This window comes from Clupea harengus, chromosome 9, assembly GCF_900700415.2.
Source record: "Clupea harengus chromosome 9, Ch_v2.0.2, whole genome shotgun sequence".
In the NCBI taxonomy this organism is placed as follows: domain Eukaryota; kingdom Metazoa; phylum Chordata; class Actinopteri; order Clupeiformes; family Clupeidae; genus Clupea; species Clupea harengus.
This window is the reverse complement of record NC_045160.1, coordinates 12,208,394-12,235,362: the sequence shown is the minus strand read 5'-3', so window position 1 is coordinate 12,235,362 and position 26,969 is coordinate 12,208,394. Positions and strand designations below refer to the sequence as shown.

Sequence of the window (26,969 nt, the reverse complement as noted above, 5' to 3'; positions counted from 1 at the left end):
AGGTTCAGGAACAGCTTCTTCCATATGGCTGTGACCCTGCTGAACTCTGCACCCAGGTAATAGCCCACCTGGTTACCCCCTCAAACACCTTCCTCCAGTGACTGTACTCCCCCCCTATGTATCCATATTTATATCTATTTATATACATATCTTGTCCATAGTATATTCATCATACTTATATCACATCATGCCTCTTACCTCATTCTGTACATAACTTCTACTACCATCACTTGTACTTCACCTGCACTTTATTTTGGTGGGGCAATTTTGTATGACGTCATGTCATCGTCACAAAGATATAGCTAGCTGATTATAATAAGCACTAAGCCTATATGCACAGATAGGCATAGGTAATGGGCTGCATTTTGAGTGCCGGCAGGAAGCAGAAATCCTATTTTAAATACATTTCACATGCTTCAGTGCTCAGCGCGACACAAAGATGTTGCTTATAATACAGCAACAAAGTAAAAGGATTGGATAGACACATCGTTCAAATAACCTGCATGCTTTATCAAGTTTGTGCATTTTTACATTTACATTTACATTTAGTCATTTAGCAGACGCTTTTGTCCAAAGCGACGTACAAGGGAGAGAACAGTCAAGCTAAGAGCAATAAAAAAGCATGGTGTAACAATAAATACTACTTTACATGAGAATTAGAAAAACAACAACCTAGAAAAGAGGAAAAAGAAGTGCAGGAATGTAACTGCTGAAGTGCAAGTTAAGCGCTAGTCAGGTGCCAGTTAGGAGGGGAGGTGCTCTCTGAAGAGTTGGGTCTTCAAAAGCTTCTTGAAGGTAGAGAGGGACGCCCCTGCTCTGGTAGTACTAGGCAGTTCGTTCCACCAACGTGGAACTACAAATGAAAATAGTCTGGATTGCCGTGCTTGCACGGACGGCAGTGCCAAACGACGCTCACTAGACGAGCGCAGCGTCCTGGGTGTAACATTTGCCCTTACAAGAGCATTTAGGTAGGTGGGAGCAGAACCAGTAAGCACTCTGTAGGCAAGCATAAGTGACTTGAACTTAATGCGAGCAGCTACTGGCAGCCAGTGGAGCTCGGTGAGTAGCGGGGTGACGTGTGCCCTTTTCGGTTGGTTGAACACCAGACGCGCCGCCGCGTTCTGGATCATCTGTAGTGGTTTCACCACGCAAGCCGGCAGGCCCGTTAGGAGGGCGTTGCAGTAGTCAAGGCGGGAGCTCACCAAGGTTTGTACCAGCAGCTGGGTGGCATACTGGGTTAGGTACGGCCTGATTTTGCGGATGTTGTATAGCGCAAAGCGGCACGACCTGGAGACAGAGGCGATGTGGGCCGTGAAGGTCAGTTGGTCATCAATAATGACCCCGAGGTTTCTTGCTGTTTTGGATGGAGCAAGAGATAAAGAGTCAGTATTGATCTTGATGTTGTGGTGGATGACCTGTTTGGCTGGGAAGACCATCAGTTCCGTTTTGGCCAGGTTCAGCTGAAGGTGGTGATTTTTCATCCATGTGGATATATCAGCGAGACAGTCCGAAATCCGCGCCGAGACCGTGGTGTCCTCAGGAGGGAAAGACAGAAACAGTTGAGTATCATCGGCATAACAGTGGTAGGAAAAACCATGCGAGCGGATGATAGGGCCCAACGAGGTGGTGTAAATGGCAAAGAGAAGTGGTCCCATCACCGAGCCTTGGGGCACCCCAGTGGTGAGGCGGTGAGGTACAGACAGCTGACCTTGCCATGACACGTTGAACGAGCGCCCAGTGAGGTAGGATTCAAACCAGGAGTGCGCATTGCCAGAAATGCCCATACTTGACAGTATGGACAGAAGGATGCGGTGGTTGACTGTATCAAACGCAGCTGATAAGTCAAGCAGGACGAGAGCCGAGGATTGAGCTGCTGCTCTAGCTGTTTTTAAGGCCTCCATTACAGACAACAGGGCTGTTTCGGTGGAGTGACCGCTTTTGAATCCAGACTGGTTCGGATCGAGGAGATTGTTCTTTGACAGGAACTCGGTGACCTGTTTGGAAGCTGCCCTCTCAATGGTTTTAGATAGGAGCGTGAGAAGTGAGACCGGTCGATAGTTTTCCACCTGAGTGGGATCGAGAGACGGCTTCTTGAGCAGCGGCGTTACCCGAGCCACTTTGAAAAGAGAAGGAAATGTTCCAGAATTAAATGAAACATTAATCACCTGTGTTATTGCCGGTAAGACGGCAGGCGATATGGCTTGAAGGATGTTGGATGGGATGGGGTCCAGCGGGCATGTATGTATGGTATGTTTGTGGGGGGGAGAGCAGCATTTCACAGAGCAAGCACAAACACAGAAACACACACAAATGAAATTACTATAATGCTTGTGAGTGTAGTTTATTCACACACACACACATTCACAATTGAATTGCTACTTTGCATATTAAATCAAATAAGATATATTTTGCCACAAAGCACATATGTGTATTAAGCTTTCTGCATCACAACGCCATCTGGATCTGTTGGGGCAGTGCCTCGCGTGCCCCTAATGTAGAAACGCCACTGTATGTTTGTATGTACATTTACCATACTTATACTTGCATGCTCATCCTGATACATATAGGAATTCATCTGGCACTCTGGGACTAGACCGGAATTAACAAGAAAGTTTCTTGATAAAAAAGCCTACGCAGTGTATAAGTAGCCCATCACAAAGCTAGACGTCGCCCTATTCGCCTCAAGTTTGGTCATGGTATTGCAAAGTCATTCGGGAAAAGTGCCAACTTGATTTAAGATAATTTTGATAAGTTATAGCTTACACTTACAAATGGAAGTTTCCTCCGGATGAAATTCCGACATTTTGTCACCGAAAGCGAAAGGAAGCAAAGAAGAAAGGAGAAATGATTTTATCTAAAAGAAATACAGCCGTTCATCTTCATGAGTCAACTTTAACCAAGTTAAAATGAAAGCCTCCGCCTCCCCCTCAAGACCATTTGGTAGGCTACAGTAGTGGGATGCCCAAAGAAAAGTGATGGTGGTCCGCGTGATTTAGAATATAGGCTTACTATGGAATACCTTTAACTCCTCAAGGATCTGCGCATCACCCTATTCATTGAGGACGACCAGCAGAACCATTTTGTTTTATTTTAGTCAACCAAAAATTGACCCTGGAAAAGCACATATTCATTGCCAAGTAGACTTAGAAAGTAAGAACAGAGTCAATAACACCAAGGAAAGCACAACAAATATTTTATTATCGGGAACAAATAGAACAGGAAACTATCTGGGCAGGACTACAATTTGTCATCTGAATCAGTGATGAGTCCGATGTGTTTATGTGACATTTAATTAATGACACATTCTACAGAACGACAGGTATGGTCACCTCCAGGGATGGATTACCGAACGGGCCCAGGGGCCCATGAGCCCATGAGCTCAGAGCGCATACAGAGGGGGGGTGGGGAGGGCTTTTACATGTCCAGGCCCAGGGGCCCATGGTTTCATAATTCGTCCATGGTCACCTCAGAGCCCTAGGGTCTCCTGCTGCACCTGGCATCCTAGCAGAGCATTTCCAGCCTGCACACACTGAGACACACAGCCCACTGCAACACAAAAGGTAAATGTGAGAACTAGAAGACACACACGTCTTTAGACTGACAAAGACTGAGAGGAGACAAGTTTACCTTTCTGAGCTTGAATCCAGGATGCTGCCTTCATGGCTACAAACTGCCATTCATCCTGGGCCTCCAGCCGCAAACCATAGAGCCAAATCAGAGCCAGAGTTGTAGCCCACACAGCCTTGTCTGCCTAAACACAGACATATACTGTCATGACAGAATTGGAAACAGTTGTATAAGATCCAGTCAAATGCAATATGCTTTCTCCTTGATGTTCTAGGGTGAAGTGTTTTGGTGAAAATTCAACAAAAGCTACATAATGAAGTGTTTTAAAATACACAAAGGCAATAAAACATGCAATACCCTAATATCACTATTGTCAAAGTGGGGTACGCAAAACCCCGGGTTACATGGATCGAGCCAACTGCAGTCTCAGAACCAAAAATAAATGCATGGACCCAAGTGTAATTCCCTAGTGTGACATCGCAATGTCTAATATGTATGGGATAATGAATATCAATCGGAATATAGAATATCAATTAGGCTACAAGATAACTGACAGTGTGTGAATCAAACATGGTCATTAAATTTAGCTGGAGCGCATTTCTCGAATGTTTCCTGAACATAATCCCTCCTACACAATCAAACATACACACACACAAGCGTACACGCTGTCGATCAATTTTAGAATATAAAAAAATATATTCTATTTTTTATATTCTTAAATTTAACTTGAATATCTTCCTGTGCCAATGAATGCATGAGGGTAGACACAACTAATTCCCTTGCAACACCTTTTGACCAATCACAACAGTGACATTTTACTATTTTTTGTTGGTAACTGTTTTTTTATAACATCCTCAAATACACTTTGTTGGGGCATGGTCATGTGATGGGGAGGTAAACACAACTGTGATTCTAATTTGACGCCTGGGCAACTCACTATTCAGTTTTGCGATTAGAGTTGGAAACCCTACAAAAATGTAAGAACACCTTTTACAGCAAAACCAATGTGTCACCTAATTTTAAACTGAACGTGATGTCCAGAGGGGTGCAGTCCTCCAGGTCCATTTAAACATGTCACACTAAAACAAGGCATCAAAACACAAACACGTGACTGAATGATGTCATGTATACCGTGTATCTATTTTATTGACAGAATGCATAGCTCGGTTCAACATTCCTAAAATTATTATATGATTGCTGTAGCTCTTTGGCTTGTTTGCATAATTAATATAAGACAACTTTTTACCCCCAATGGCATCAGTTTGGCCAACTCGTCATCTGACTTCACCAACACTTTAGCCATTGAGGAGTCCATTTCCCATGACCCCGAGGCTTTCTGGAGAGAGATCAGCTGAAGGAGGGGATCTGTGAGACACATTAATTCAGATGAAAATAGGCAGCAAGATAAACAAAAATGAATTTTACAGAAATGATATGTGGAAAATACACATCAAACAATTGACTCAATTAAAGATTGTACCTTGGACATCAAACCCGCCTTCGTCATCCAGCATAGCACGGCCTTCCATGTCAAATGTCTCTGCTATATGATTAAATGTAAATATAAAAATAAATCTGAATCCATTCATACAATAACAATTCAGAGACAGTATTTAGATCAGGGGCGGCTTGTCCATAAGGGCGATTGGGGCGACGCACTGCCTAGGGGAAAAGGAATATATATATTTTTTTTAAACACGTGATGTATAAACACAATATCCTTGTACGACATGACGACATGTAAATTTAAATGTAATAATTTTTTTTCTGTCGGATTTTACCACTAGACCGTCTGATCTGCCTCTGTATGTCATTGTCGAATCAGGTAACAGTCATTCAGTCAGCCTAAAGTCGTGCTTCAAATGGCCCCGCCCCTTCTGGGGTGATTTGGGGCGAAATGAAAATCGCCCCAGACCTCTCCCATTGACTCCCATGTTAAATCCATTTTTTTTTCACAAAACAGAGCTCTCAATGTATTCTCTATGGCTTCCGGGAGGGCTCGCCCCTCCATGTCGTGTCATAAGTAATGGACGTAAAAGCCTATACGAACGTCATACAGCTCGAGGCATATTCTGTCAAGAATGGCTCCTGTTCAGTGCAATAACTCGATTCGCTCTTTGACAGAAACTCCTTTTTAGTCGGCGTACTAATGAAGATACATTGACAACAAAACAATTAGGACTTCCTAGACCAAATGTATCCATTCAACAGGTTTCTACAAAGGGAGGGAAATCCTACATCCAAGAATTGGAACGAAAGAAAATCGCGGTCGTGAAGTGGCTAACGTGGTCTGTATTTCATATACCACTGTCACTTTTCATAGGTTTCACAGTGTGTTTCACAGTTCGCTTCTTGCACTAACACTGAATATTTTTTTATGTGATGACTTATTTTGCTTTTGTAAGCCAATACTTTCAAGATCAGTCAATAAATATTGTTGGTTTTGACTTATGTTACCCCTTCTTCATGTTGTTACTGGACATATCATGTGTCCTGTTAAGCTATGTTACATCATACAACATTTGAGACACGTGGATAATGAAAAAGTGGGATAATTTAATGTGGAGCCACATCATGTTTGCTTATGAAGGCTCCTGGATGCAACTTTCTTCCATAGCTTTCCACTTGTAACTTGCTACTCTAGCTATGTAGCAAGATGGGACATATTACTGTTGTGTGCTGCCAATAGTGGACAAAAAGGTATTTAGGCCAGGCAAAGTAGCGTTTTTCGACAGACAAATTGTAAAATAATTTTTTGCAGCTTAGATCATTTCTCTGAGGTGTCCAGAACAACATGCTAAAAGTCCTAAGAAATCCTAGTTGAGGAAATATGTTAAATTCTCATCAATCCGAGATGTGTGCCAATAAGGCCAGGCAACATTACATCCCAATGGGGCTATTTTTTTCCTTTACTCCTATCAAAATTAAACTTTACACAATGAAACTACCCATGAAAAGTAAAACATTTTGTATTACAAGTTTCTTTGAAAATGAATTTGAATATGCAAATGAGCTATACACTAATTGAATATGCCCAAAATACACCCAAATAGGCTTCATTTTTTCCTTTACTCCTACCACAATAAAACTTTACATAGTAAAAGTATACATGAAAAGTAACTTTTTTTGTATTACAAGTTTCTTTTGAAATTAATTTGAATATGCACATGCACTTGCTCCACACTTATTGAATACGTCCTAATTTGCATAGGCAGAAACACCATTCATCGATAGATAGATAGATAAATACTTTATTAATCCCGTGGGGAAATTCTGGTGTCTTGCAGCTCTCTCATATTTACAATAATAATAATAATGTATAACATATAACACCAAAAAAAGCCCTGCACTGATTGGTACTCCCTGCAAAAATGGAAGAAAAGCTTTCACACGCATGACATTGCTAGCTAAACTGCCAAAAGACACCAGTTAGTGTGTTGGCAAGCTTCTATCAGTGTCAGCTGGGCTGTTGGTGGTGTTTGCGAGGTTTTTGCATGCCTTTTAGGTAGTAAGCTTGCTAGTTTTGGAACAGAACTCCGTATTGCTGCTTTAATGTACCTACTGAATGGGTCGCCTTAATCGGTCGCCTTAATCATTATCAAAAAAATTGCCCCCCCTGAGAATTTCTTCAGGAGCCGCCACTGATTTAGATACACACATACTTTTACATGGACTACAGGAGCACAATGTATTGAAAAATAGCTTTTGTCCTTGACTCGTCTTTTCAGCTTTGCAAAATCAGTACATCAGTACATCTACAAACACTCTGCGACAGACAAATGTATGGAGCAAAGCAAGACTCTGGAAATGGATCAGGTGGGCAAACTTATGATATGTGTGGAGAGTATTACAACTGAGACGAGATAATACCACAACAGGCTGAACACTTACGATTATCCATTTCACTCATTCCACTCCTCGGAGGCCTTGGGGACATTCTACCTATAGGAACTATTGGTCCCATTGAAGAGCACATGGCCATAGGTCCACCAAAACCAGACCTCCCTGGCAAAAAAAAAAATCAGAAATAAAATGTAACAGAAGAACCTGTAAGTTATTTTCTTCAGCATAGAATCACTGTGGTATCAGAAGACACACAGGCATAGAAAGAGACCCACTGAAACTTGGGGTTGGTATGGTTCTGCGGAGCAGTGGTCCCTGCACAGCCTGTCCGCTGCCCTTGTGGATGGCGATGAAGGCGGTGTGTGTGCTGCCGACTCCAGACTGCAGGCTGAGCTGCAGCAGCTTCTCTCTCAGGGCCGCCGCCTCTGGCCCTCCTGCCCTCTCCTCCACCTCCAGCGAGCGAATCAGGGCCCGAGCCCCCAGCCGGTGGAGAGTCTCTCTGCAGTGTGGGGAAGACCAGGGGAGATCAACATCTCTCTATGTTTATATATAACATATTCACATGTACAATACTATGGAGAGGTTTTAGCTACTTGGGAGACAAACTGCTGTAAATTTAAAATGCAAAGGTACAGCCCACAATTCAGGCGAAAGGCTCTTTGTCTCCCATTTAGAGAGCCAGGACTGTTTATGAACATCAGAGCTTTTTTGAGTGCAGATAGAACAGACAGCTAGAGGACCTCGAGGAGCAATTCCTGAATTTGACAAAAACTGTATTTGAATAAGAATCGTGGACTGTGCCTTTAACAACATACAAAGTTCACTAAACAGGAAAACCGTTTCCCTTCAAAAACATCAATTCTCTATATACTTGGTATACATGGTATACTAAGCAGGTAGGTTTTCCAAGAATCTGGGAGATGATTTAGGTTTTTCCAAGAATCTTGGAGATGATTTTAGTTCAACCTGCTTATGTTGTTGATCATTACCACCTGTTTGATATAGTTGTTTGCTGTTTAATCAGGCATTGGGGTATATGCTTTCAAAATCCTTAATTCTTTTATCTGGAAAGTATTGAGTTAGTTTGACACTTTCTTTCTTCATGTTGTGTCATTGGAATCTTTCACTATTTTCAAAAAGAATGTTTGGAAATCTAAACTGATGATAATGATCTTTTTGTTATTGACAAGCTAATGCAGAATATAGAAAATAACTGCATTCGGTTAAGATAATTAGCAAGGCTAGTACCTCTCTAGTGCCTTTTTGGCATTTCTAGTGAGGCCAAGTCTCAAGGGTAGACCAGTAATGTATACTGTTACGATATGCTTACCCTTTACCAGAATGTTGCTGAATCTACAGTAGGTTCATGAAATCAAAATTAGCCCTGCCCCTTGAAACTGAGAGGTGAAAAGGATCTAAGTCCCTGAAATAGGGTACTTTTTCAGAGCAAACAAAAACTCATGTTCACCCTGTGTCTCCTGCGGGTTTGAGACAGAAGCCGAGTTGGTTTTTGACCGTCTCCTCCAACAGGTTGTACTGTATTGTCACAGATCCCTCAGGATTCCCTGAGCTCTAATAACAGGAAATGCAGTATGATGTTAGTGTCATCACTATATCACCTTGCATCTCAAAGTCCAGTAAATGTAAAACGTGAACAGAAAGAACAAGAAATCCAAAGCATATATAAGCCTTTTGTGTTGATTGCTCCATCGGGGGAGCTTTTTAACTTGTGTACAACGGTAAAACAGTCCTAGACACATGTGAAAAAGTAACAATCATCCTAGAGACATGTTGGTCAAAACACATTTTCTGTGTACTGATGGTCACCAGAATAAAAAGACTGGTACTACAAATATAAAGCCACTCTCTCCAAACCATGTTTGCAATGCCTTTTTATTCATAACCTTTTCAGGTTCAAGATTACCATAAAAGACCAGTGGAGAGGTAAGCCTGAGGTAAACCTCTCACCTCTCCTTCGAGCTGAGCATACAGCAGAGCCCTTTTGGCATGGAAGAGCACATTGAGTGGAGGAGACAAAGTGGTGACTGACACACCATCTGGAAGGTCCCAGTCAACAGAGATGTCCTTCACTGCTGGCTGCAGTGCATAGCGGAGAGACTGCATCACCTGAGAGGGGGTGTGAAAAGTCAAATAGTATCTGTGAGGATTAATGAAACAAAATTACCACATCACCCGCCAGTCCTTCAGTTAATTTTCTGTTCTATCCTTGTTCAGTACAATAACAACCTAAGTAGTGAATGAATCTCTTTGTTTCTCAACTCCAGTTGTCTGCACACAAGTTCCATCTCCTCCTACCTTGGGCTGCATGCGGTCTGTTCCGGTGATGAACTGAGCATGCCCAGAGCCCTCCTGGGCTAAGCCATTGATTAAAGCAATGCTGGCGCCCTCTCCGATACCAAAAGAGAAGCACCTGGACACATCATGTAGAGGTTAGTTTATATCTTTTTTATATATATTGTAGGTGCCATATGCCTATTTAATGATTTTGGGATACAGGCCTAAATTCATCATTGTTGATGAATTAGTATTTAGTATTAAGTTCATGATTTGATAACTTATTAGCATTATTGATAGTATTACTATTTAGTGTTAATTAATTTCATGATTTACCTCCATTGATATATAGATTTGATTGATTGATAACATAGGTGCCTGTCTCTTTAGGGCATTGTTTTGGGTCAACTGCGCTGCCGTAGCTGGGCAGTATATGATCTCTGGATGGCACGAGAAGTGAGGAGTCTTACGGTGTCAACGTGTCAGATGTTTCATGTTTGTTAATGTCTTAGTTTAAAATAAATCATAAAAATCATCTCCGTTGGAAGACACGCTTTTTTGGATCACAGAACACGCGTCAGCCATAGGCTCCATTCAGAAAATTAGATGAGTTTTACTGGAAAACCCTACATACCGGTATATATTAGAAACCTTCTCTTATGCACTAACTAATAAAACACCTGAAACACTGTTTAAGTAATTTTTTGTGTGGTGTGACCCATCACATACCGGTGAGAATTTACACTCAGCTTCACCAAGTCCAAAACCTGCTTAGTGTTTCCCACTTCTCCATCAGTGAAAATGAAGAGCTAGGAAAACGAGAAACCACATGTGTTACCTGGGAGCACACATTCAGTATGGAATATGTATTGTATGGAAGAGGTTTTGCTCAGCCCTCTTGTAGTATATTTTGCACTTTTAAAGCAACATTAGAGTTTTGGTCTAAAATTAGTTGGTCTAACCAGCTAAAGGCACAATTAACACTTTTTGCTCATTATTGCTCATTATAGCAGGCGGACTCCTAAAAGGTGAGGTGAGTCACAGTGATGTGTCCGATAATTTACCTCTCTGGGGTGACTGGGAATGCAGGGCTGGCTGTAGAGGTGTTGCAGAGGCTCCAAAATGTTTGTGCCCCCCATATCTGCCTTCATTCCATTCACTTTCTGAAGAGCCTCATCCATTGTGTACTGGTTGTATTCCACGCTCTTCCTGCAAGAGGAAAGTAGCCATCATATTGAAAGAATCAGGCCGAATTTTTCACTGAATCAATATAAAATAGGTAATAGTTAAGTGAGACAGATGAATGGGGAAGCATGCTGACGGGAAGAAACTTTCAAAACTGGATCCAAAGCCGTAGATGTTGAAAAAGCAGCCCATGGGAAGGCTCTTCAAGAGAAGGAGCAGCGTGTCCTGAAGATGTAAAAACAGGGATTAGATTGAGTAGTAAACTACCATGGATAAGAATGTGCGACAAATGTGGAATATTGCCAAAGAGAAGAAGTAATGACAAGGCCTGATTTGGTAGGTTTGTCAGTTTAGGTACTCTCTAGCAATATAGTAATATACAATCATGATACCCTGGCACTCTCGATGCGCATCTTTGCGTCATTTCCTGAGTGCATTCTGCAGTCCATACTGCCTGATCGGTCCACCACAAAAATAAACTCTCCAGAGGTGGCAAGTGTGGATGTTACTGCAGCAGGGAACTCTGGGTAAAAGCTAAGCATAACCAAAGGGTCACCCATCAAAGAGCCTAAGAGAGAAACAGAGAGGAGGGCACTTGACTTGCATTTATTTGATTGAATTTCTACATCAAGTCATATGAAATCAGTTTGGTACACTATATTACAACCACAGCGTCTTGTAAAACAAAAGCCACACATCAGTGAGCTCCATAGAACTGTGAAGTTTATCAGCAGGTGAAGAACACAACCCCTCACCTGGCTCAGCACTGTCCTGTCCACCCTCCACTATGGCAGTGGGCTCATGAGCATCCTGGTAATACAGCAACAGCTCCACATCCCGATCAAACACGTGGCCTGAAGAGAGACTCACCTGGAGGATCATGAAGAGGAATAAAATACAATACAAATAACTACGGCTACTATTCAGACAGACATTCATGTCCCCTGACCCCCACCGCATACCATACCGTGGCCTGAGTTTCGTCTGCGTTTAGGTAAACCAGTGGCTCCAGAGCACAGTTGGACTCCACTTTAGAGATGGGCTGGGGGGAGGATAGGTGAGCACTCAGAGCCAAAGTGTCGGGCACAGTGGCCATTTTACTACTGTCCATTTCTGAGAGGAGAAAGTTGGGGGAAATGCTACTGTGTTATGAACTGAGTGTTATGAACATTTTAAGGAACATTGTTACCTTCAACTTTGCCTAGCTTTGTTTTTAAGAATAACATTTGGACAATATTGGCTTCTAATATTCAGGCGCTGACCCCAATCACACATAAATCAAAGTAACAGGAGGCTTAGCGCTCAAGCTAAACTAACGTGAGCATTGTCTACAAGGCAGGATGAGCTCTATATCGTAAAACTCTTATTAGTTCTTCAATGCAAAGAGAGTGTGTTGCTAGAAGAGGTATGCCAGGCCTTTTCACCACAAGCCTCCAGATTTCTGGCTCTCACCCTGGGGTGTGTAGCGGGGGTTGAGCACAGCGGGCAGACAGAAGCGCAGGGCGTCATCAGCTTGCATGGCCAGCTCTGAGATGTAGACCAGAGTGATGGCAGCGCTCTCTCCTGGAGGCAGGCTGCCCACGTTCACCTGGAACCAGTCTGAGCTCTGATCACTCTCCTCCAGCAGGAAAGCCTGATGGCCTGAGCTCAACGCATCATCATACTGCTCCCGTGCCTGAACCAAGGGGAAATCTAAACATTATTATAGAGTCACTATTACAAAAAAACCTATTTCACATCAAGGCAGATGATGACTTCTTTTGTTCATATACACCCAGTCAGGTGATAGTGTATGGACAGATGATCAATTTCATATGTAGAACGAAATGAATCATTACTTTCAGCCAGATACAACAGGAAGAGGAAAATACTTAAAGATGAATTTATATACTACATACAAATATATACACTACTTCTTTCCTCATATCCGTGTATTCAGTTACACATATCTGATCCATTGCTTTCCTCTTCCCTTCCATATAATGCACTGATGAATCAATATTTGTGTATCGATCACAGGTCACAGATGTAGTCAGTGATGATCAGTGGCGTAACGTAGTAACGACGTGCCCAGGTGCAAGATATTATGACGTGCCCAGGTGCAAGATATTATGACGGGCCCCCCTAGTGAACGCAAAAGAAAACTAAAAAACTTAGCGTTCGCACCCCCGTCTAAAAAAAACGCTAATCAAGGATGTTTGTTATCGATATAAATAGTGTTTAATTAATCAACCTTACATATTTCAGAAGCGATGGGTGTGTACACAATTAACTAAGTATACATAATAAAAACCATGACGGAGGTAAGTTTGCCTTTTCAAGAGAATATATAGCATTAGACACTGCCAGGAGTTTAAAAACGGCTCGTCTTTGAACACAAGCATATCTGAGCGCTGTACTGGGGGGGGGGGGGGATATCTTTGGCCCGGGCTACGGGCCCCGACACCTCACGGGCCCAGCCGCACCTGCAGCACCTCCTATAGTTACGCCACTGGTGATGCATATAACCTTCCCAGTACAGTCACATAAGCCTACATATTATGCACTATGTACACATTGTAGTCAGGCTGTTAAGTTACACATGTAAACATAAATCAGTGTCATTAAAATGCCCCCCCCCCCCCCCCCCATCTCACCTTCTGTTTGTCCTGCAGCTTTGCCACCACCTCTGTGTCTCCTAATTTGGCGCTGAAGTGGCAGAAGGCACTTTCTTCAGGTAGGGGGAACACAAACACAGCCACCAGGGGGCGCTCTTCTCCATTCAGATACAGCAGAGTGGAGGTCACTGTGGCTACATGTCCCTGCACACGCACATCCACCGCCACGCTCTTCAGAGGAACTGGAGGAGGACAGTTTGTGCGCGAAAAACTGATTGTATCTTTACAGAGATACACATAGACTTAAACTTCAATTCAACTTAACTTCTAAAAAAAAGTTTTAAAAAATTGGTCTATATGGTGAATTGGCTTGGCAGCTAGAATGACAGGCATGTTTATATCTCACTCCCATTATCATACACCACAAAATTAATTTGAGGATGTTATACTGGCTACCGACAAAAATGTGTATCATGAAACTAAATAATTACATCATACTGCTCTATTATATAAAATATACATTTTATTTTAATTTAGCCTTTTAGTAACTGCATCGAAGAAACTTAAAGATGGGCTTGCACTTAGTATTCATAGTAATTAAACTTGCTCGAAGACGTAAGCTACTGCTTTAGAAAACTATCACCAATTGTGCTTAAATTCTGGTAACCATGATTATCAGCTGTAAGCATATCACCATCATCTCGCTGCGTTAAGCAGTTAGGAATGTTTCATATTTTTTTTTAGATCTTATGGGGTCCAAGTATTAGGTTAGAATGCTATAACCAACATCCGCAAAACGGCTAACCTATATATGCTACAATGTAGACTAATCCCTTGGGCAAGCATCTGCGTCAAAGCTCGTTTTGGCCACTGACAGACTCATAATGTTATTGTGAGTGTCTGAAAACATGGAAAGGATCGTACAGATATACCGGTGTCTGTTTACCACAATAACTGTAAAGAAACGGTAGGGAAATTACTGTTTCTGTAGTTTCAGTTTAAGCTTCTGTAGTTTCATGTAAACTAAATGTAACCTATACCATCTGTTTTATCTTAAATAGCCTACTTCTCTCATGTGTAGTACTTTGTGTGTTTTTATGTTATGTGTAGTACTTATTGTGTTTGTATGTTTTATGTTCACTGTGCACCTATACACCAGAACAAATTCCAGGTAGGTGTAAACCTACTTGGCAATAAATACTATTCTGATTCTGATTCTGATTCTGATACCAGCAAATTGCACCAAAAATTGGTTCAAATACTTGAAAGCTTTTATTAATTATTTTCTTTTTTTCAGGCTTCCCTCGATTGGTGGCTTTCCCGTGCACTCATTTATTATTAGTTGGTTCTCCTATTTTATCATCGTATAGCCTACTGTAGCCTACACTCATTTTACATCGGGCCGATGAAATAGGCGACACGCTGACACTGTTTCCGTTGTCCACAAACCCTACGCAAGACAGTAACCTTGTATTAAAGTCCAGAATAACCACAAGGTCCCAATCAGAAACGATCAACACAAAAATATAAACAAAAATATGAAGTATCGACGCCCATACATACCTGGCTCATTCTTGTCCGCAACCAGACCACAGCATTTCACCATGTTGACGCTTCAGCTCTTCAATATAAAAGTGGAAGCAAAGCCTACACATTTAGCACAGGACCTTTTATTTCAACAGTGGGCATGGACATTCCACTCTAGCACCACGACTGCATTCGAAATACTGAGGAAATAGCCTGCTAAACTCGTTCAGGCTCTCTATAGCCTACCATTTTATGTTGGCTAATGTGCTCGTCTCCGGGACTATTCCGGATTAAGAACAAACTGTTGTTAACAACAATTAACAAGCGTTTCTTGATTAAACAAAAGCCTAGGCAGTGTATAAGTAGCCCACCACACACCTAGACGTCGCCCTATTCGACTCAACTTTGGTCATAGTATTGCAAAGTCATTCAGGCAAGGTACCGACTTTAATCAAGATTATTTTGATAAATTACAGCGGTCGTTCTGTCATTACAGTAACCAGGAGCTATAGCCTACACTTACAAATGGAAGTTTCCTCCGGATGGAATGACCACGCAATTCCCCTCACCGAAAGCGAAGGTGAAATGAAGCAGAGGAGAAAGTATTTCATCTAAACGAAATACAGCCGTTCATCTTAATACGAGTCAACAACTGCATATATATTGTAGCGATTTCAGTCGCTACGCACTAACATCAAGGCCGTAATAACAGCGGCTACTGACACGTAAATCACTGTGGCTGCTTGCCACAGAACAGTGAGCACGAAGAGGCAAGGTGTAGGCTACCTTAACAAGCCAACCACCCATTGTTGCCAACTTGGCTACTTTGTCGCTATATCTGACGACTTTCCCCCTTGGCGACTTAATTAGTCTAAAGCGACTAGCGACAGATCTAGCGACTTTTTCTTTTCATTTGGGGGATTATTGTGTTGACAAAGCATGCGTTGCCTCTCGAAAAGTTGTAAAATGTTCAACTCTGGCCGCAAGCGACTCATGCAACGCAACGCAACGGGACCCATTAGTTCGGCAACGGACCTTGACGGATCAACGCATTCCAACGCAATCGTGTGAGCCAGCAATTACAGAGGAGTTGGCAACACTGCATGGAAACACGTACATGAGCTGCGGCGGCTGAGAGATCAATGACACAAGCACTCAGACAATGACATGAACATGAACATCTTATCTCCTACAGGCAGTGGAGGGCTGGCCATAGGGCAGTCGTTATCAAAGTGTGGTCCGCGGTCCGCAAGTGCCCCGTATAGTGGTCCGCGACGGCCACAAATAAATGATTGCGACATTTCTAACATACAACTCAGAACGAAGAGAACACCGTCACTAGAAGCCTAATCTAGTAAAGAATAGCCTAATCTATTAAGAAGGTCATGGATCTGTGGCTTAAGACAGGGACAATGAAAAGAAAATGAAATGAGAATGCCTCTGACAGACAGTGAGAAGGGTCACTCCCGCCACGGAGCTTGATTCAAACAGCATTGTTTTTCTCCCGCTGCGAGACAGCAAGATGATAACTTTATTCTGTGTTGTGTGACGTTGGATAATGACAACTCATCATAATTATGAAAAGTTGACTACTAGGATGGCTATATTAATGCCAGTCGGCTAGCCTATGGTTGGTAGTGAATTACTGCGGTCGCGTGGTCGGTATGCATGCGCATCGTTGTGTTTATTGGTGTGGTAGACATTGGCGTGTCTGAGTGTGTGATGGGAGTATGACGCTGTGAGCGAACTCTAGTTTGTAACTTAACCAAGTCACGCATGGAGCAGGGTTCCAGATGTGTTGCCTAGCGCATTGTCATATCTAGCCTGCTATAGCCTACCGATAAAAAAGGAGTGCCCACCCGCGAAAATCACGTGCCGCTAACAATTGTGGTGCCAGGTCTGGGTAGGAGGCCTGTTTTTCCGGGGATATAGGCTACTATTTAGTTAGATCAGGGGTACTCAATTAGAAACCCAAAAGGTCCACTCGCCAAATTTCCATTCAGTCCAGGGTCCGGAACAGTGACGGTCAAAATCCCAAAACACAACTCCAACAAAAACCTCGAACTACCGTTAAACAAAAGGTTATGTGGTCTGGCCTTATTTGAGTGAAAGGTGACACTTTTTTGTGGTTTAAACTTGGGCATAAAAGGTGTGAAGGCCAGGCAGAGGCACTGATGTAAGTGTTCATTGGGTGTGCTCCTGTATTTGTTTTTCACCATATTCATGGTTGAAAAGGCAGACTCACAGCAGTAGCTCTATCCTAAACTGTTGTGTTATACTGCATATTTTCAGTTTAAGTACATTGAGAGCAACTAAACCCAGAACAAATTCCTTGTATATGAAAATGTACTTGGCCAATAAATTGACTGATTCTGATGTATGTTGAGGTATGCACGCTCTTGTTGTGTGGCTGATCTAACTATTACACTGCATGTTGCTAGGTATGATTGCAGATGGTTTATTTTTCTGCCCCTTACCTCAGAGTTCTGCGGGTATTTTTGTTCAAAGTGTGCATGCTTTGTTTCATAGTGACGTTTCACGTTACCACTTTTGACAAGGGCAACCGTCTCGTCGTTACAGATTAAACACATCGGTTTTGTGCTCCCCACAGGCAGCACAAATGCATACTTGTCAGTCCACTCTGTCTTAAATTCGCGATTTTTGGAATCAACTTTTCTCTTTTTGTCGGGTTTAAAGCACGCCATAATTTTCGTTTGCTGAGAAAAAAATACCGTTCACAAATCTATCTGCCGGCATTGTTGCCATTGACACACACAACCTGCGTGACCCACAGAGCTTGCGGCCAACATTGAGTGAGTGAGTGAGTGAGTTGTCATAGTGATGTTGTTATTACAGCTCCTGATTGGACCTCTGGATTGGACACAGAAGATAGAAACCACATCGAGTAGGAAAAAAATATATAGCGCGAAATCACGCACCAATGAAACCTCGCTTGATCATGATTAAATTAGAATGTTGATTTTGGCTTCGGTCCAAATTTGATTGCGTCTGGGTCCGGATCCGGACCGCGGTCCGCCAATTGAGTACCCCTGAGTTAGATGGTCCGCGAGTTTTTTTTTTATTGGCTAAGTGGTCCTTGGTCTGAAAAAGTTTGAGAAACACTGCCATAGGGGATACCGAGGAAATCCCCGGTAGGCTGACGGGGTTGGGCTATACCGGCCCACCTCCATCACCAACCGGCCCTCCCTCTGACATCGCCAACCGGCCCATTCTATGCTTCACAGAACACGTTACATTTACTCTAATAGCCTACCTAGAGTCAAGAATCACTGACTGACATTTATACGATTCCTCGCGATCTCGATTCACACTCATGGTTTCCATCTTCTTTACTCATCTAATCTCTTCCGTCAGTCTAACTTTGTTTTACGTGTTATTAAATGTCAATCACTCTAGCCTACTCAACACTGGCGTCGCTCGCAGAACCCTTAAACCATAGACATATATATATATATGTATATGTTTATGACTTCAACACCCCACACACAATCACACACACAGCATGCAACACTACTGATACCACTGGTGTTCACACTCCATCGTATGTTCTGTTCTATTCATTTCTACAATATAGTTCAAAAATGTGAATGTTTGCTTCTTGCACTAACACTGAGTTATTTTCTATGTAATGACTTATTTTGATTTTGTAAGCAAATACTTTCAAGATCAGTCAATAAATATTGTTGGTTTTGACTTATATGTTGCCCCCTTCTAATAATAATTGTCGGGTTTTAATGGCACACACGACACACTGCAACACACACGCGCATACATGGAGGCGACACAGGACACACACGCAGGCCTGAGGTCGCGGTGAATTTATTCTCTGCCTTTTTCCCATCCTGGACCGTCCTTCCTCCAGGACCTCCCAGGAGCAGTGGGCAGCTTGTAAGCGCCCGGGGACCAAGTGAACCGTCCGTCTTGGTCAGGGACGGACAGGAGTGTTCTGTTCTTTTTGCATGTTTTTTCTGTTGGGGTTCTTAATGGAGGAAGCCCCTTGTGAACACGGGGAGAACATGCAAACTCAACACAGAAAGGCCCGGGAGAAAAGAAGGAAGAGGAAAAGAAGGAAAGGATCTTGTATGGCCTAATCCTAAAGTTTTTTTTAATGTTGATGTACATCATGAATTATTTTTTAAACATTAAACTTCTGTTTTTATTTGCATTACTATGAGAGCAGAGGTCACAGGTTCGAGTCCCACCGTTGGCAAAAATTGAGGTTTGCATTTTTCATGCAAAGCTCATTTTCATTATTGGAAATCACAATTTGTTTGCATATTACCTTTTATTAACCTTATATTAGTGAGATATGGATAATTCTACATTGAATATTTCAAATACATATATGCATTTATGAGAGAAGAGTTGACCCCAAGGTTCTCGGTTCGAGTCCCACCGTTAGCAGAAATGTAGATGTGCATTATTTACTGCAAAGTTCATTTTTATTACTGGAAATCACAATTTGTTTGCATATTACTTTTAATTGACCTTATATGAATGAGATATTTATAAATCTAATTGAATATTTCAATGCAAGTTCATGTACAGTTATGTGTGAGGTACTTTAAATGTTTCACAAAATATTTGTGTTCCAGTTAATACATCCTTCTATTCACAAAACACAAAAGAACAAAGGAGAAATATAATTTTTTGTTGTAAACAAACTTTTATTTGCAATAACAAATTCAACAACAACAACTATAGCATAATATATAATATAATAATATATATCAGAAAACATATACAGAACTATATACAGAAAGTGTGAAACTGGGAGGGGAAGGGGTTGAGGGGCACTAAGCCAGTGTCCATGCCTCTGGGAGGGGGGGGGGGGGGGGGGCAATTTTTAGTTTAGCACGTAACTTCAGTGAAAGCTTTAAGGTTAGCTTGGCTTGTCAATCAATGCGATATGGAAATAAACCGTGTGTCCGTCTAAGAGAAAAATAAAAACATGTCGTGGTTACTTACTTTGACAAGTTGTCGTTGCTTCCGCTATCTTCAGCAGAGTGATGAGGAACGTCGTTCTGCGTAACTTGGTAACGTAGTTCAAGCCAAGTTCTCGATAATGGAGGGAAGCGCCGCGATTGGCCAGGTCCATTATCGCTCCGCGGCTGGATTGGACTGATTGGATTGGAGGCGAAAATTGGACGACATGCCACAAAAAAATTCCGAGCCAGCCAGGACTCGAACCTGGAATCTTCTGCTCCGTAGGCAGACGCGTTATCCATTGCGCCACTGGCCCAGGTTAAAATTGACAAGAGATATCTCAATAATTAACGTGGAATAATTTAATGTGGAGCCCCATCATTTTTGCCTATGAAGGCTCCTGGATCCAACTTTCTTCCATAGCTTTCCACCTGTAACTAGCTACTTTATCTATGTAGTTAGAGGCGAAATAGCTCTGTTGTGTGCTGCCATCTAGTGGACAAAAAGGTATTGCTGTATGAGTTAATCAACTAACAACAAATTGATGCAATTGTCTTGCTTAATGTACCTACTGAATGGGTCACCTTAATCATTATCAACAAAATTGCCCCCCTGGATAATTTTTTCAGGAGCAGCCACTTGTTCATACTAATTCTACCCTCTGATTCCAGTTTCTTTATTGTGTGGTCTTTCTCTGCTGACATTCATTCCTTAAGGCTCTGTAGTTATACATATAACCATCTGATACTAGCCCAGAGTTAAGCATATTCATCTAGCAAACTATACATACCTTGGAGTGTTACAATAGCAAGTGTTGTGTTGTCCAATAAAGAAACTGGTTGTCATTAACTTCTTTTATTGTCAACTCTCTTCGTCTAACATACATGTGACCTATCTCTGTACTTTCGCGGTCTCCTCTCCTCGCTTCCGTAGTTCGCGTTTCCTTAACAATACTACATATTCCTCCCTTTGTAGATTTATTCTATCTTTATCAAATACATATAAAATCTATCCTGGTATAACATAACATTTCAACATGTAGACCTAGTCTCCAATTCTTAAAGTAAATTAGATCTCATATTCTTAATTTCAAAGTTTTAAATCAAACAGTTCCTTAACTCTAACAAAGTATTCTGTTCCACAAAATTAAACATAAAACATTTCTTTCAAAAGAGTACATTCTTTGTCTTTTTTTTTTTTTTACAATCATGTTCTGAAACGGGCTGGTTTCTTGATAGCCCTCCCTGATCTGGTGGTTACTTCTGGTGGTTTAGGTTCTGGCACATTGACAGTCTTTTGAGGGGTTTCTACAGCAGGCTGATGCTGTGGATGTGGTGTATCCTCATGTCCATGTTCGGTGTCGCTGGTTCGGGAATGTTAAACTCCAATGGGAAAGGTGCATGTCGGAGGTGTTTGACATTCCTTATCACCAGAGTTCCATTTTCTGTATTGACCAGTTCAAGTGTCAGAAGTGCTTCTTAATATGACATAACGAATGTCCTTGTATTTTGCATCTAATTCGCTGTTTTCCAGATTTGCAATATATACAATGTCTCCAATTTTGAAAGTGTGTTCTTTTGCTCCATGTTTCTTATCGGCATACTCTTTCATTTTGTTTTTGTATTCGTCATGATGTTTTCTGATCCCGCATTCTTCTTCTTCTTCTTCCTTCTCCAAGTTTGGTAGTTTTGTGCGCATATCCCTTCCAAAGATAAGGTAGGCAGGAGTTTCACCTGATGCTCTGTGAGGGGTGGTACGGTATGCCATGAGAATCTTTGGCAATTCCACCGTCCAGTTCTTTCCTTCACATTTGGCTGATCTGAAGGCCTTTTTCAGATAACGATGGAAACGTTCTATCTTACCATTACACTTGGGGTAATAGGGTGACGCCCTAATGTGCTTGATTCCACAAGTTTTGAGAAAATCTTCGAAGAGATGAGCTACAAATTGTCTGCCATTATCAGTCACTACCTCTAGGGGGTATCCAAAGCGTGCAAAGATTTTCACCAGTTCTCCAATCACTGACTGTGATGATATATCTGATAACACTATAGCTTCAGGGTAAGACGTGTAGTAATCAATGACTGTCAATATGTGTAGATATCCTATTGGACCAACTAAATCTATGCCTAACTTTGTCCATGGCCTTGGAGGTAACTCTAGTGGTTGAAGTGGCTGATCTTCATGTAGTGGTTGGTTTAGAATGCAAGCATTGCAGTTCCTAATCATTCTCTCAATATCAATGTCCATATTAGGCCAATAAAACGTATTTATCAGAAATTGTTTTGTTCTCACTACTCCTTGATGTGTTTCATGTGCTATATGCATTGCTTCTGATTTTACCTTTTGGCAGCACGATCCGGTGCGCTCTCAGGATCAATCCAGTGTGCGAGGATAATTCATCTGCGCATCTTTTATATGGTTGCATTTCCTCAGCAATCTGAGTCGGCCATTGTCCTGTTTGTATGATTGGAACGAGTTGCTGTAGTATGTCGTCCTTCTGTGTGTCTTTTCTGATGTCATCAAGCGTAATGGCAGGCACTTCATTTGTGATGATGGAAAGTACTCTCTCCATGTAATCGTCAACATATTCGTTGTCTTCTGTTACAGTCTTGAGGAAGTCTTGAGAGAGAATCTGCAACATTACACTTCCCTGCTATGTGTTCAATTGTGTATTCAAAAGGGTGCAGTCTCATCCCAAGTCTCTGGATTCGTGGTGGTAGCATTGTTGCTTTTTCTGGATTAAACATATAGATCAAAGGTTTGTGATCTGTTTGTAAAACAAACTTGCTTCCCCATAAGTATGTTCTGAAGTGTTCTACAGCCCAGACACATCCTAGAGCCTCACGTTCTATTTGAGAATAGCGTCTCTCGGTGGCGGTCAGTGAGCGACTTCCATAAGCTACTGGTTTGTTTTGTCCGTTAGACTGTTTCTGAAGTAGTACATCTCCTAATCCTATTGGACTGGCATCTGAAATCACAGTAGTCTGTGCGTCAAGCTTGAAGTATGCCAGACATGGTTGGCTTACCATTGCTCTTTTCATGTCATTAAATGACTTTTCAGTCTCACTGTTCCATTGCCATTCTTGACCTTTTCTTGTCAATCTTCTTAGTGGCTCTGATATGTTGGCATAGTTTGGAATGAACTTCATCAAAAATCCACATGTGCCTAAAGGCCCCGTCACACCATAACGTTCTGGTCAACGTTCTATGACGTTAGAGGAAACGTTGGTAATCGTCCATGGTCGCTGGTATAGCACCAGAAGAGCGTTGTGTGAAAGCTGGTGAACGCTGTAATCGTCAGTAATCGTCGGTGATCGGCGGAGAACGCTGGTCCGAAAATAAATTTTTTAAACGCTGGAGAACTTTCGTGGAACGTTTTATTAACGTTGCATGCGTTTGGCTATCATAGTCAGTCGTTGGGTAGGGTAGACTGAGTACAGTTGATGCACCCGAAATAACTTATGTGCGCAGCAATCCTGAGACGTGATTTTTAGTTTGGACATGCCTACTAATGTCCTCTTTGATCCTGGGAAATTTGAGCACCTAACCCATCTCTCCTATGAAGATATCAGCGAAAGTTTTTTCACCAAGGGAAGATCTTGATTTTATCATGTCCCTTCTACAATTAATATGTTATTAACCATACGTGATCAACAAAGGCAACTTACATCATTGCAAACGTTATTCTGTGCACTATAAATCTACATATTTCATGCTATCATGTCATGCAAGGTCATTGCATAATCTAGCGAAAAGAGGAGTGGAGGGTATGCTTGCTTGAGCCCAGCATGAAGTAGATGTACTGAACTTGAACATAGCTGAGCACTGTTATAGCTGGTGCTGTTCCATGGCAGATGGATATGATATGAAGACTCTTGTGACATGGACAATGTGTGTGGATGTGTTCATTTTTTCTAATAATAAACATTGAGAAACACAAATTCAGTGTCAAATTTAAATCATTTATTTTAATAACATAAAACCCAGGAATAACGCCCGTTATTTCGTAAATCACAGTAATAATAACAGTAAATCTTCGTCCGAAGACATTGCGAGTGAAAGAGGCTTTGTATTCTTCTTACTTTCAGCAGCATTTATCATCTTCTTACTTGCAGCAGCGCTAGTAGCAGACACGTCAGCACACGTTTGTCGCGCACCAGTGACACGTCACTTGGTCGCTGTTACATGCTCCTCATGCGTGAGTCCCACGATAGTAGTCATGCGTCAGTCCTACGCTATTCTTTCGTCAGTCACACGCCAGATGTGTCCACCTCGCCCTAGAACGCTCGAAATTGAACGATTAGAAAGTTCAGAGAACGTTGATCAGAACGTTATGGTGTGACGGGGCCTTAAGAAAGAACGGAGTAATGTCACATTCTCAGGTCTTGGTGCTTTGTTAATGGCTTCAACTTTCTTTGGGTCAGGTTTTATTCCTTCTCCTAAGATCACATGTCCAAGTATTTCAATTTGTTTCAGTCCCAGCACACATTTGTCTTTGTTAAGTGTTAATCCTCTTTCTTGAAATCGCTTCAACACTTTCCTCAGCCTTTCTTCCAGCTGGTCTTCATCATCTGCATACAGAACCATATCATCCATGTAGCATACAATTCCAGGCATTCCACTTATCAATAAATCCATAGCCTTCTGGTAGGCCTCAGGTGCTGATGATAATCCAAACGCGACTTTTTTGTATCTGTAGCAGCCTATGTGTGATATAAATGTTGTCAATTTTCTTTGATTCTGGGTCTAATTCTGGCATCTGGCATCGAGTTTTGCATAGACTTTAGAACCCTGAACTGCTTGCAATATACTATCAACAGTTGGTACGGGATGCCTTTCTCTGATGACAGCTTTGTTCGCTTCTCTGAGGTCTACGCATAGTCTCATCTCAGCTGTATCTTTCTTCGGATGTGAGAAGTAGGTTTGACACCCATTCAGATCCTTCATTGACTTCCTCTATGATATCCTGCTCAAGCATTTTGTTTAATTCCTGATTCACTGCTTCCTTCATGTGATATGGAATTTGTCTCAGTTTCTGTGCTACTGGTGGTACTGATGGATCTACTGTCACTTTGTGCGTGTAGCCGTTCACTTTTCCTAGTCCTTTGAAAAGTTCTGCATATTCTTCAAACAAGTTCTGAAATCTTTCTGCTGAATGTTGTACTGTGTTGATTGTCTCTTTCTTGTTCAGAATTTTCATCGAGAAGCTAGATGTTCTTCCTAACAGTGCTTCAACATCTCCTCTGATAACATAGACATTAGGGGTGGGAAAAAAAATCGATTCTTCGATTTCTCTCGATTCTCTCTAGAACGATTCTGTCTCGATTCAGAAAAGTTCATAATCGATTTTTTAATAAAACAATTTTTTTTTTTTTTTTTTTTTTACACTTTCATTTTGTGTTGAAATGCAAGCTGCATCGATTATTGCATTGTTCATAGAAAGTCATAATTGTGACAAGGAAAAACTTTTTCTCTAATAAGAAAATAGAGAAGGTAATTCCTCTGTTGATCTTCTTTAATTATCAAACACAAAGTAGGAAGTGATTTGAGACTCTGAGTAGCAAACTCAAATGTTTTAAAAATCGCGATGCATCGATAATCGTTTTTAGAATTGATAATCGATAATCGGGTTAGAATCGATAATCGGTTTAGAATCGAATCGTTGACCTCTGAATCGGAATCGAATCGAATCGTGAGGTGCCAAGAGATTCCCACCCCTAATAGACATCATCCTTTATCTTACTGTCCTTCCAGCAAAGCTCAGCTTCAAAACATCTAATGCACGGCAAAGGTGTTTTCTGTCCATATAACTTCTTGGTTGTCTGTCTCAACTTGGTCTTTACAATAGACTGTTTAAAAGAAATACAATCTCCTATGAAGTTTCTGCTGCTTCCTGTATCAATTACCATCTTCACTTTTTGTGCATTAATTTGGATTGTTTCTTTGCCTTCTGGATCTACTGAATAAACAAATTCATCAGAATCATCTGAATTCTGCTCATTTACAATCCTAATAGGCTTTTCTGATTTTCTTTGTTTTGAATCATTTTTGCCTTTGATTTCTATTTCTCCTGTCAAGCTGTTCGTTTTCCTACAAACTCGAGCATAATGACCCACCTTCTTACAGTAGAGGCATTTAGCAGTTCTAGCTCCGCAGTCATCTGCTGTGTGGTTAGACATTTCACATCTATGACACGCAGTATTGTTGTCATGATCGTCTCTGTCTTTTCCGAATCCTTTCGTTCTTTTCTCGTGCCCTGCGCTTGCTCTGTGTCCACTCCTATTGAAGTTCACATGGCTATCTTTCTGATTACTGTCGTCCGAGTGCTCTGGCTTCAGCCTGTGCAGCTTCAAAAACTCTTGATACTCTTAATGTTCTTTCCCATGTGAGCCCTTCCTCTTGCAGCAATTTGTCACGTAGTCTTTTGTTCACGCATTTCTCCACAATCTGATCTCTTATCATGTCTGATTCGAGTGTTCCGAAGTCACACGATCTAGCTAGTTCTCTGAGTGCATTCACGAACGCATCAATAGTCTCGTCTTGAGTCTGAGGGCCTCATTTACTAACAGGATTGCGCCCATTTCAGGCGTAAAATAGCGGGTAAAGACATAAAACCCTATTTCCAAAGGAGGCGCACCTGAGTAAAAGCGCAGATTACCGCTGCTAGGAAGTGGGTGTGGGAAAGTGGGTGTTCGTCTCAAAGAGATGGGAGGAGATGCGTAAAGTGCGCCTAATTATGTATTAGTAACGAAACAAGAGGTGTTTTAGCATGACATATCAGCTGCTAAATGAAAACTATGTGCCTGCGAGAAATTTGAAAAATGTTTGTATTTGATATATCATTTAATTTAGGCATACAAACAAATAGAATTACAAACTGTCCCACCAGCTAGCTGTTCGGGAAAAGTTCGGCCACGTCTTACCCAGAATCGCCGTTCATTGTATGGTTTAAACGGTATTTCATAGTTCAAGCACACCGAGTACAGTGCACACCTTCTGCGTAGG

The 26,969-nt window shown here is 41.7% G+C and overlaps 1 protein-coding gene and 1 non-coding gene across 2 annotated transcripts; both read right to left on the bottom strand.

Moving 5' to 3' along the window:
• Positions 1-3,176: 3,176 nt before the first annotated feature.
• On the bottom strand, positions 3,177-15,847 carry LOC105907789 (von Willebrand factor A domain-containing protein 5A). Its single transcript, XM_031573460.2, has 19 exons — positions 15,538-15,847; positions 15,051-15,108; positions 13,527-13,729; positions 12,343-12,565; positions 11,858-12,003; positions 11,646-11,760; positions 11,283-11,458; positions 11,027-11,115; positions 10,770-10,914; positions 10,435-10,514; positions 9,727-9,841; positions 9,379-9,537; positions 8,879-8,982; positions 7,686-7,909; positions 7,459-7,572; positions 5,048-5,110; positions 4,814-4,932; positions 3,628-3,751; positions 3,177-3,546 (listed from the first exon to the last, which is right to left on the bottom strand). Exons 2-19 carry the CDS (start codon positions 15,091-15,093, stop codon positions 3,467-3,469), a joined length of 2,322 nt encoding a protein of 773 aa, XP_031429320.1. The 5' UTR covers positions 15,094-15,108; positions 15,538-15,847; the 3' UTR covers positions 3,177-3,466.
• Positions 15,848-20,204: 4,357 nt separating this feature from the next.
• Positions 20,205-20,277, bottom strand: trnar-acg. The gene has a single exon. It is a non-coding gene; the product is annotated as a tRNA-Arg (tRNA).
• Between the last annotated feature and the right edge of the window lie 6,692 nt (positions 20,278-26,969).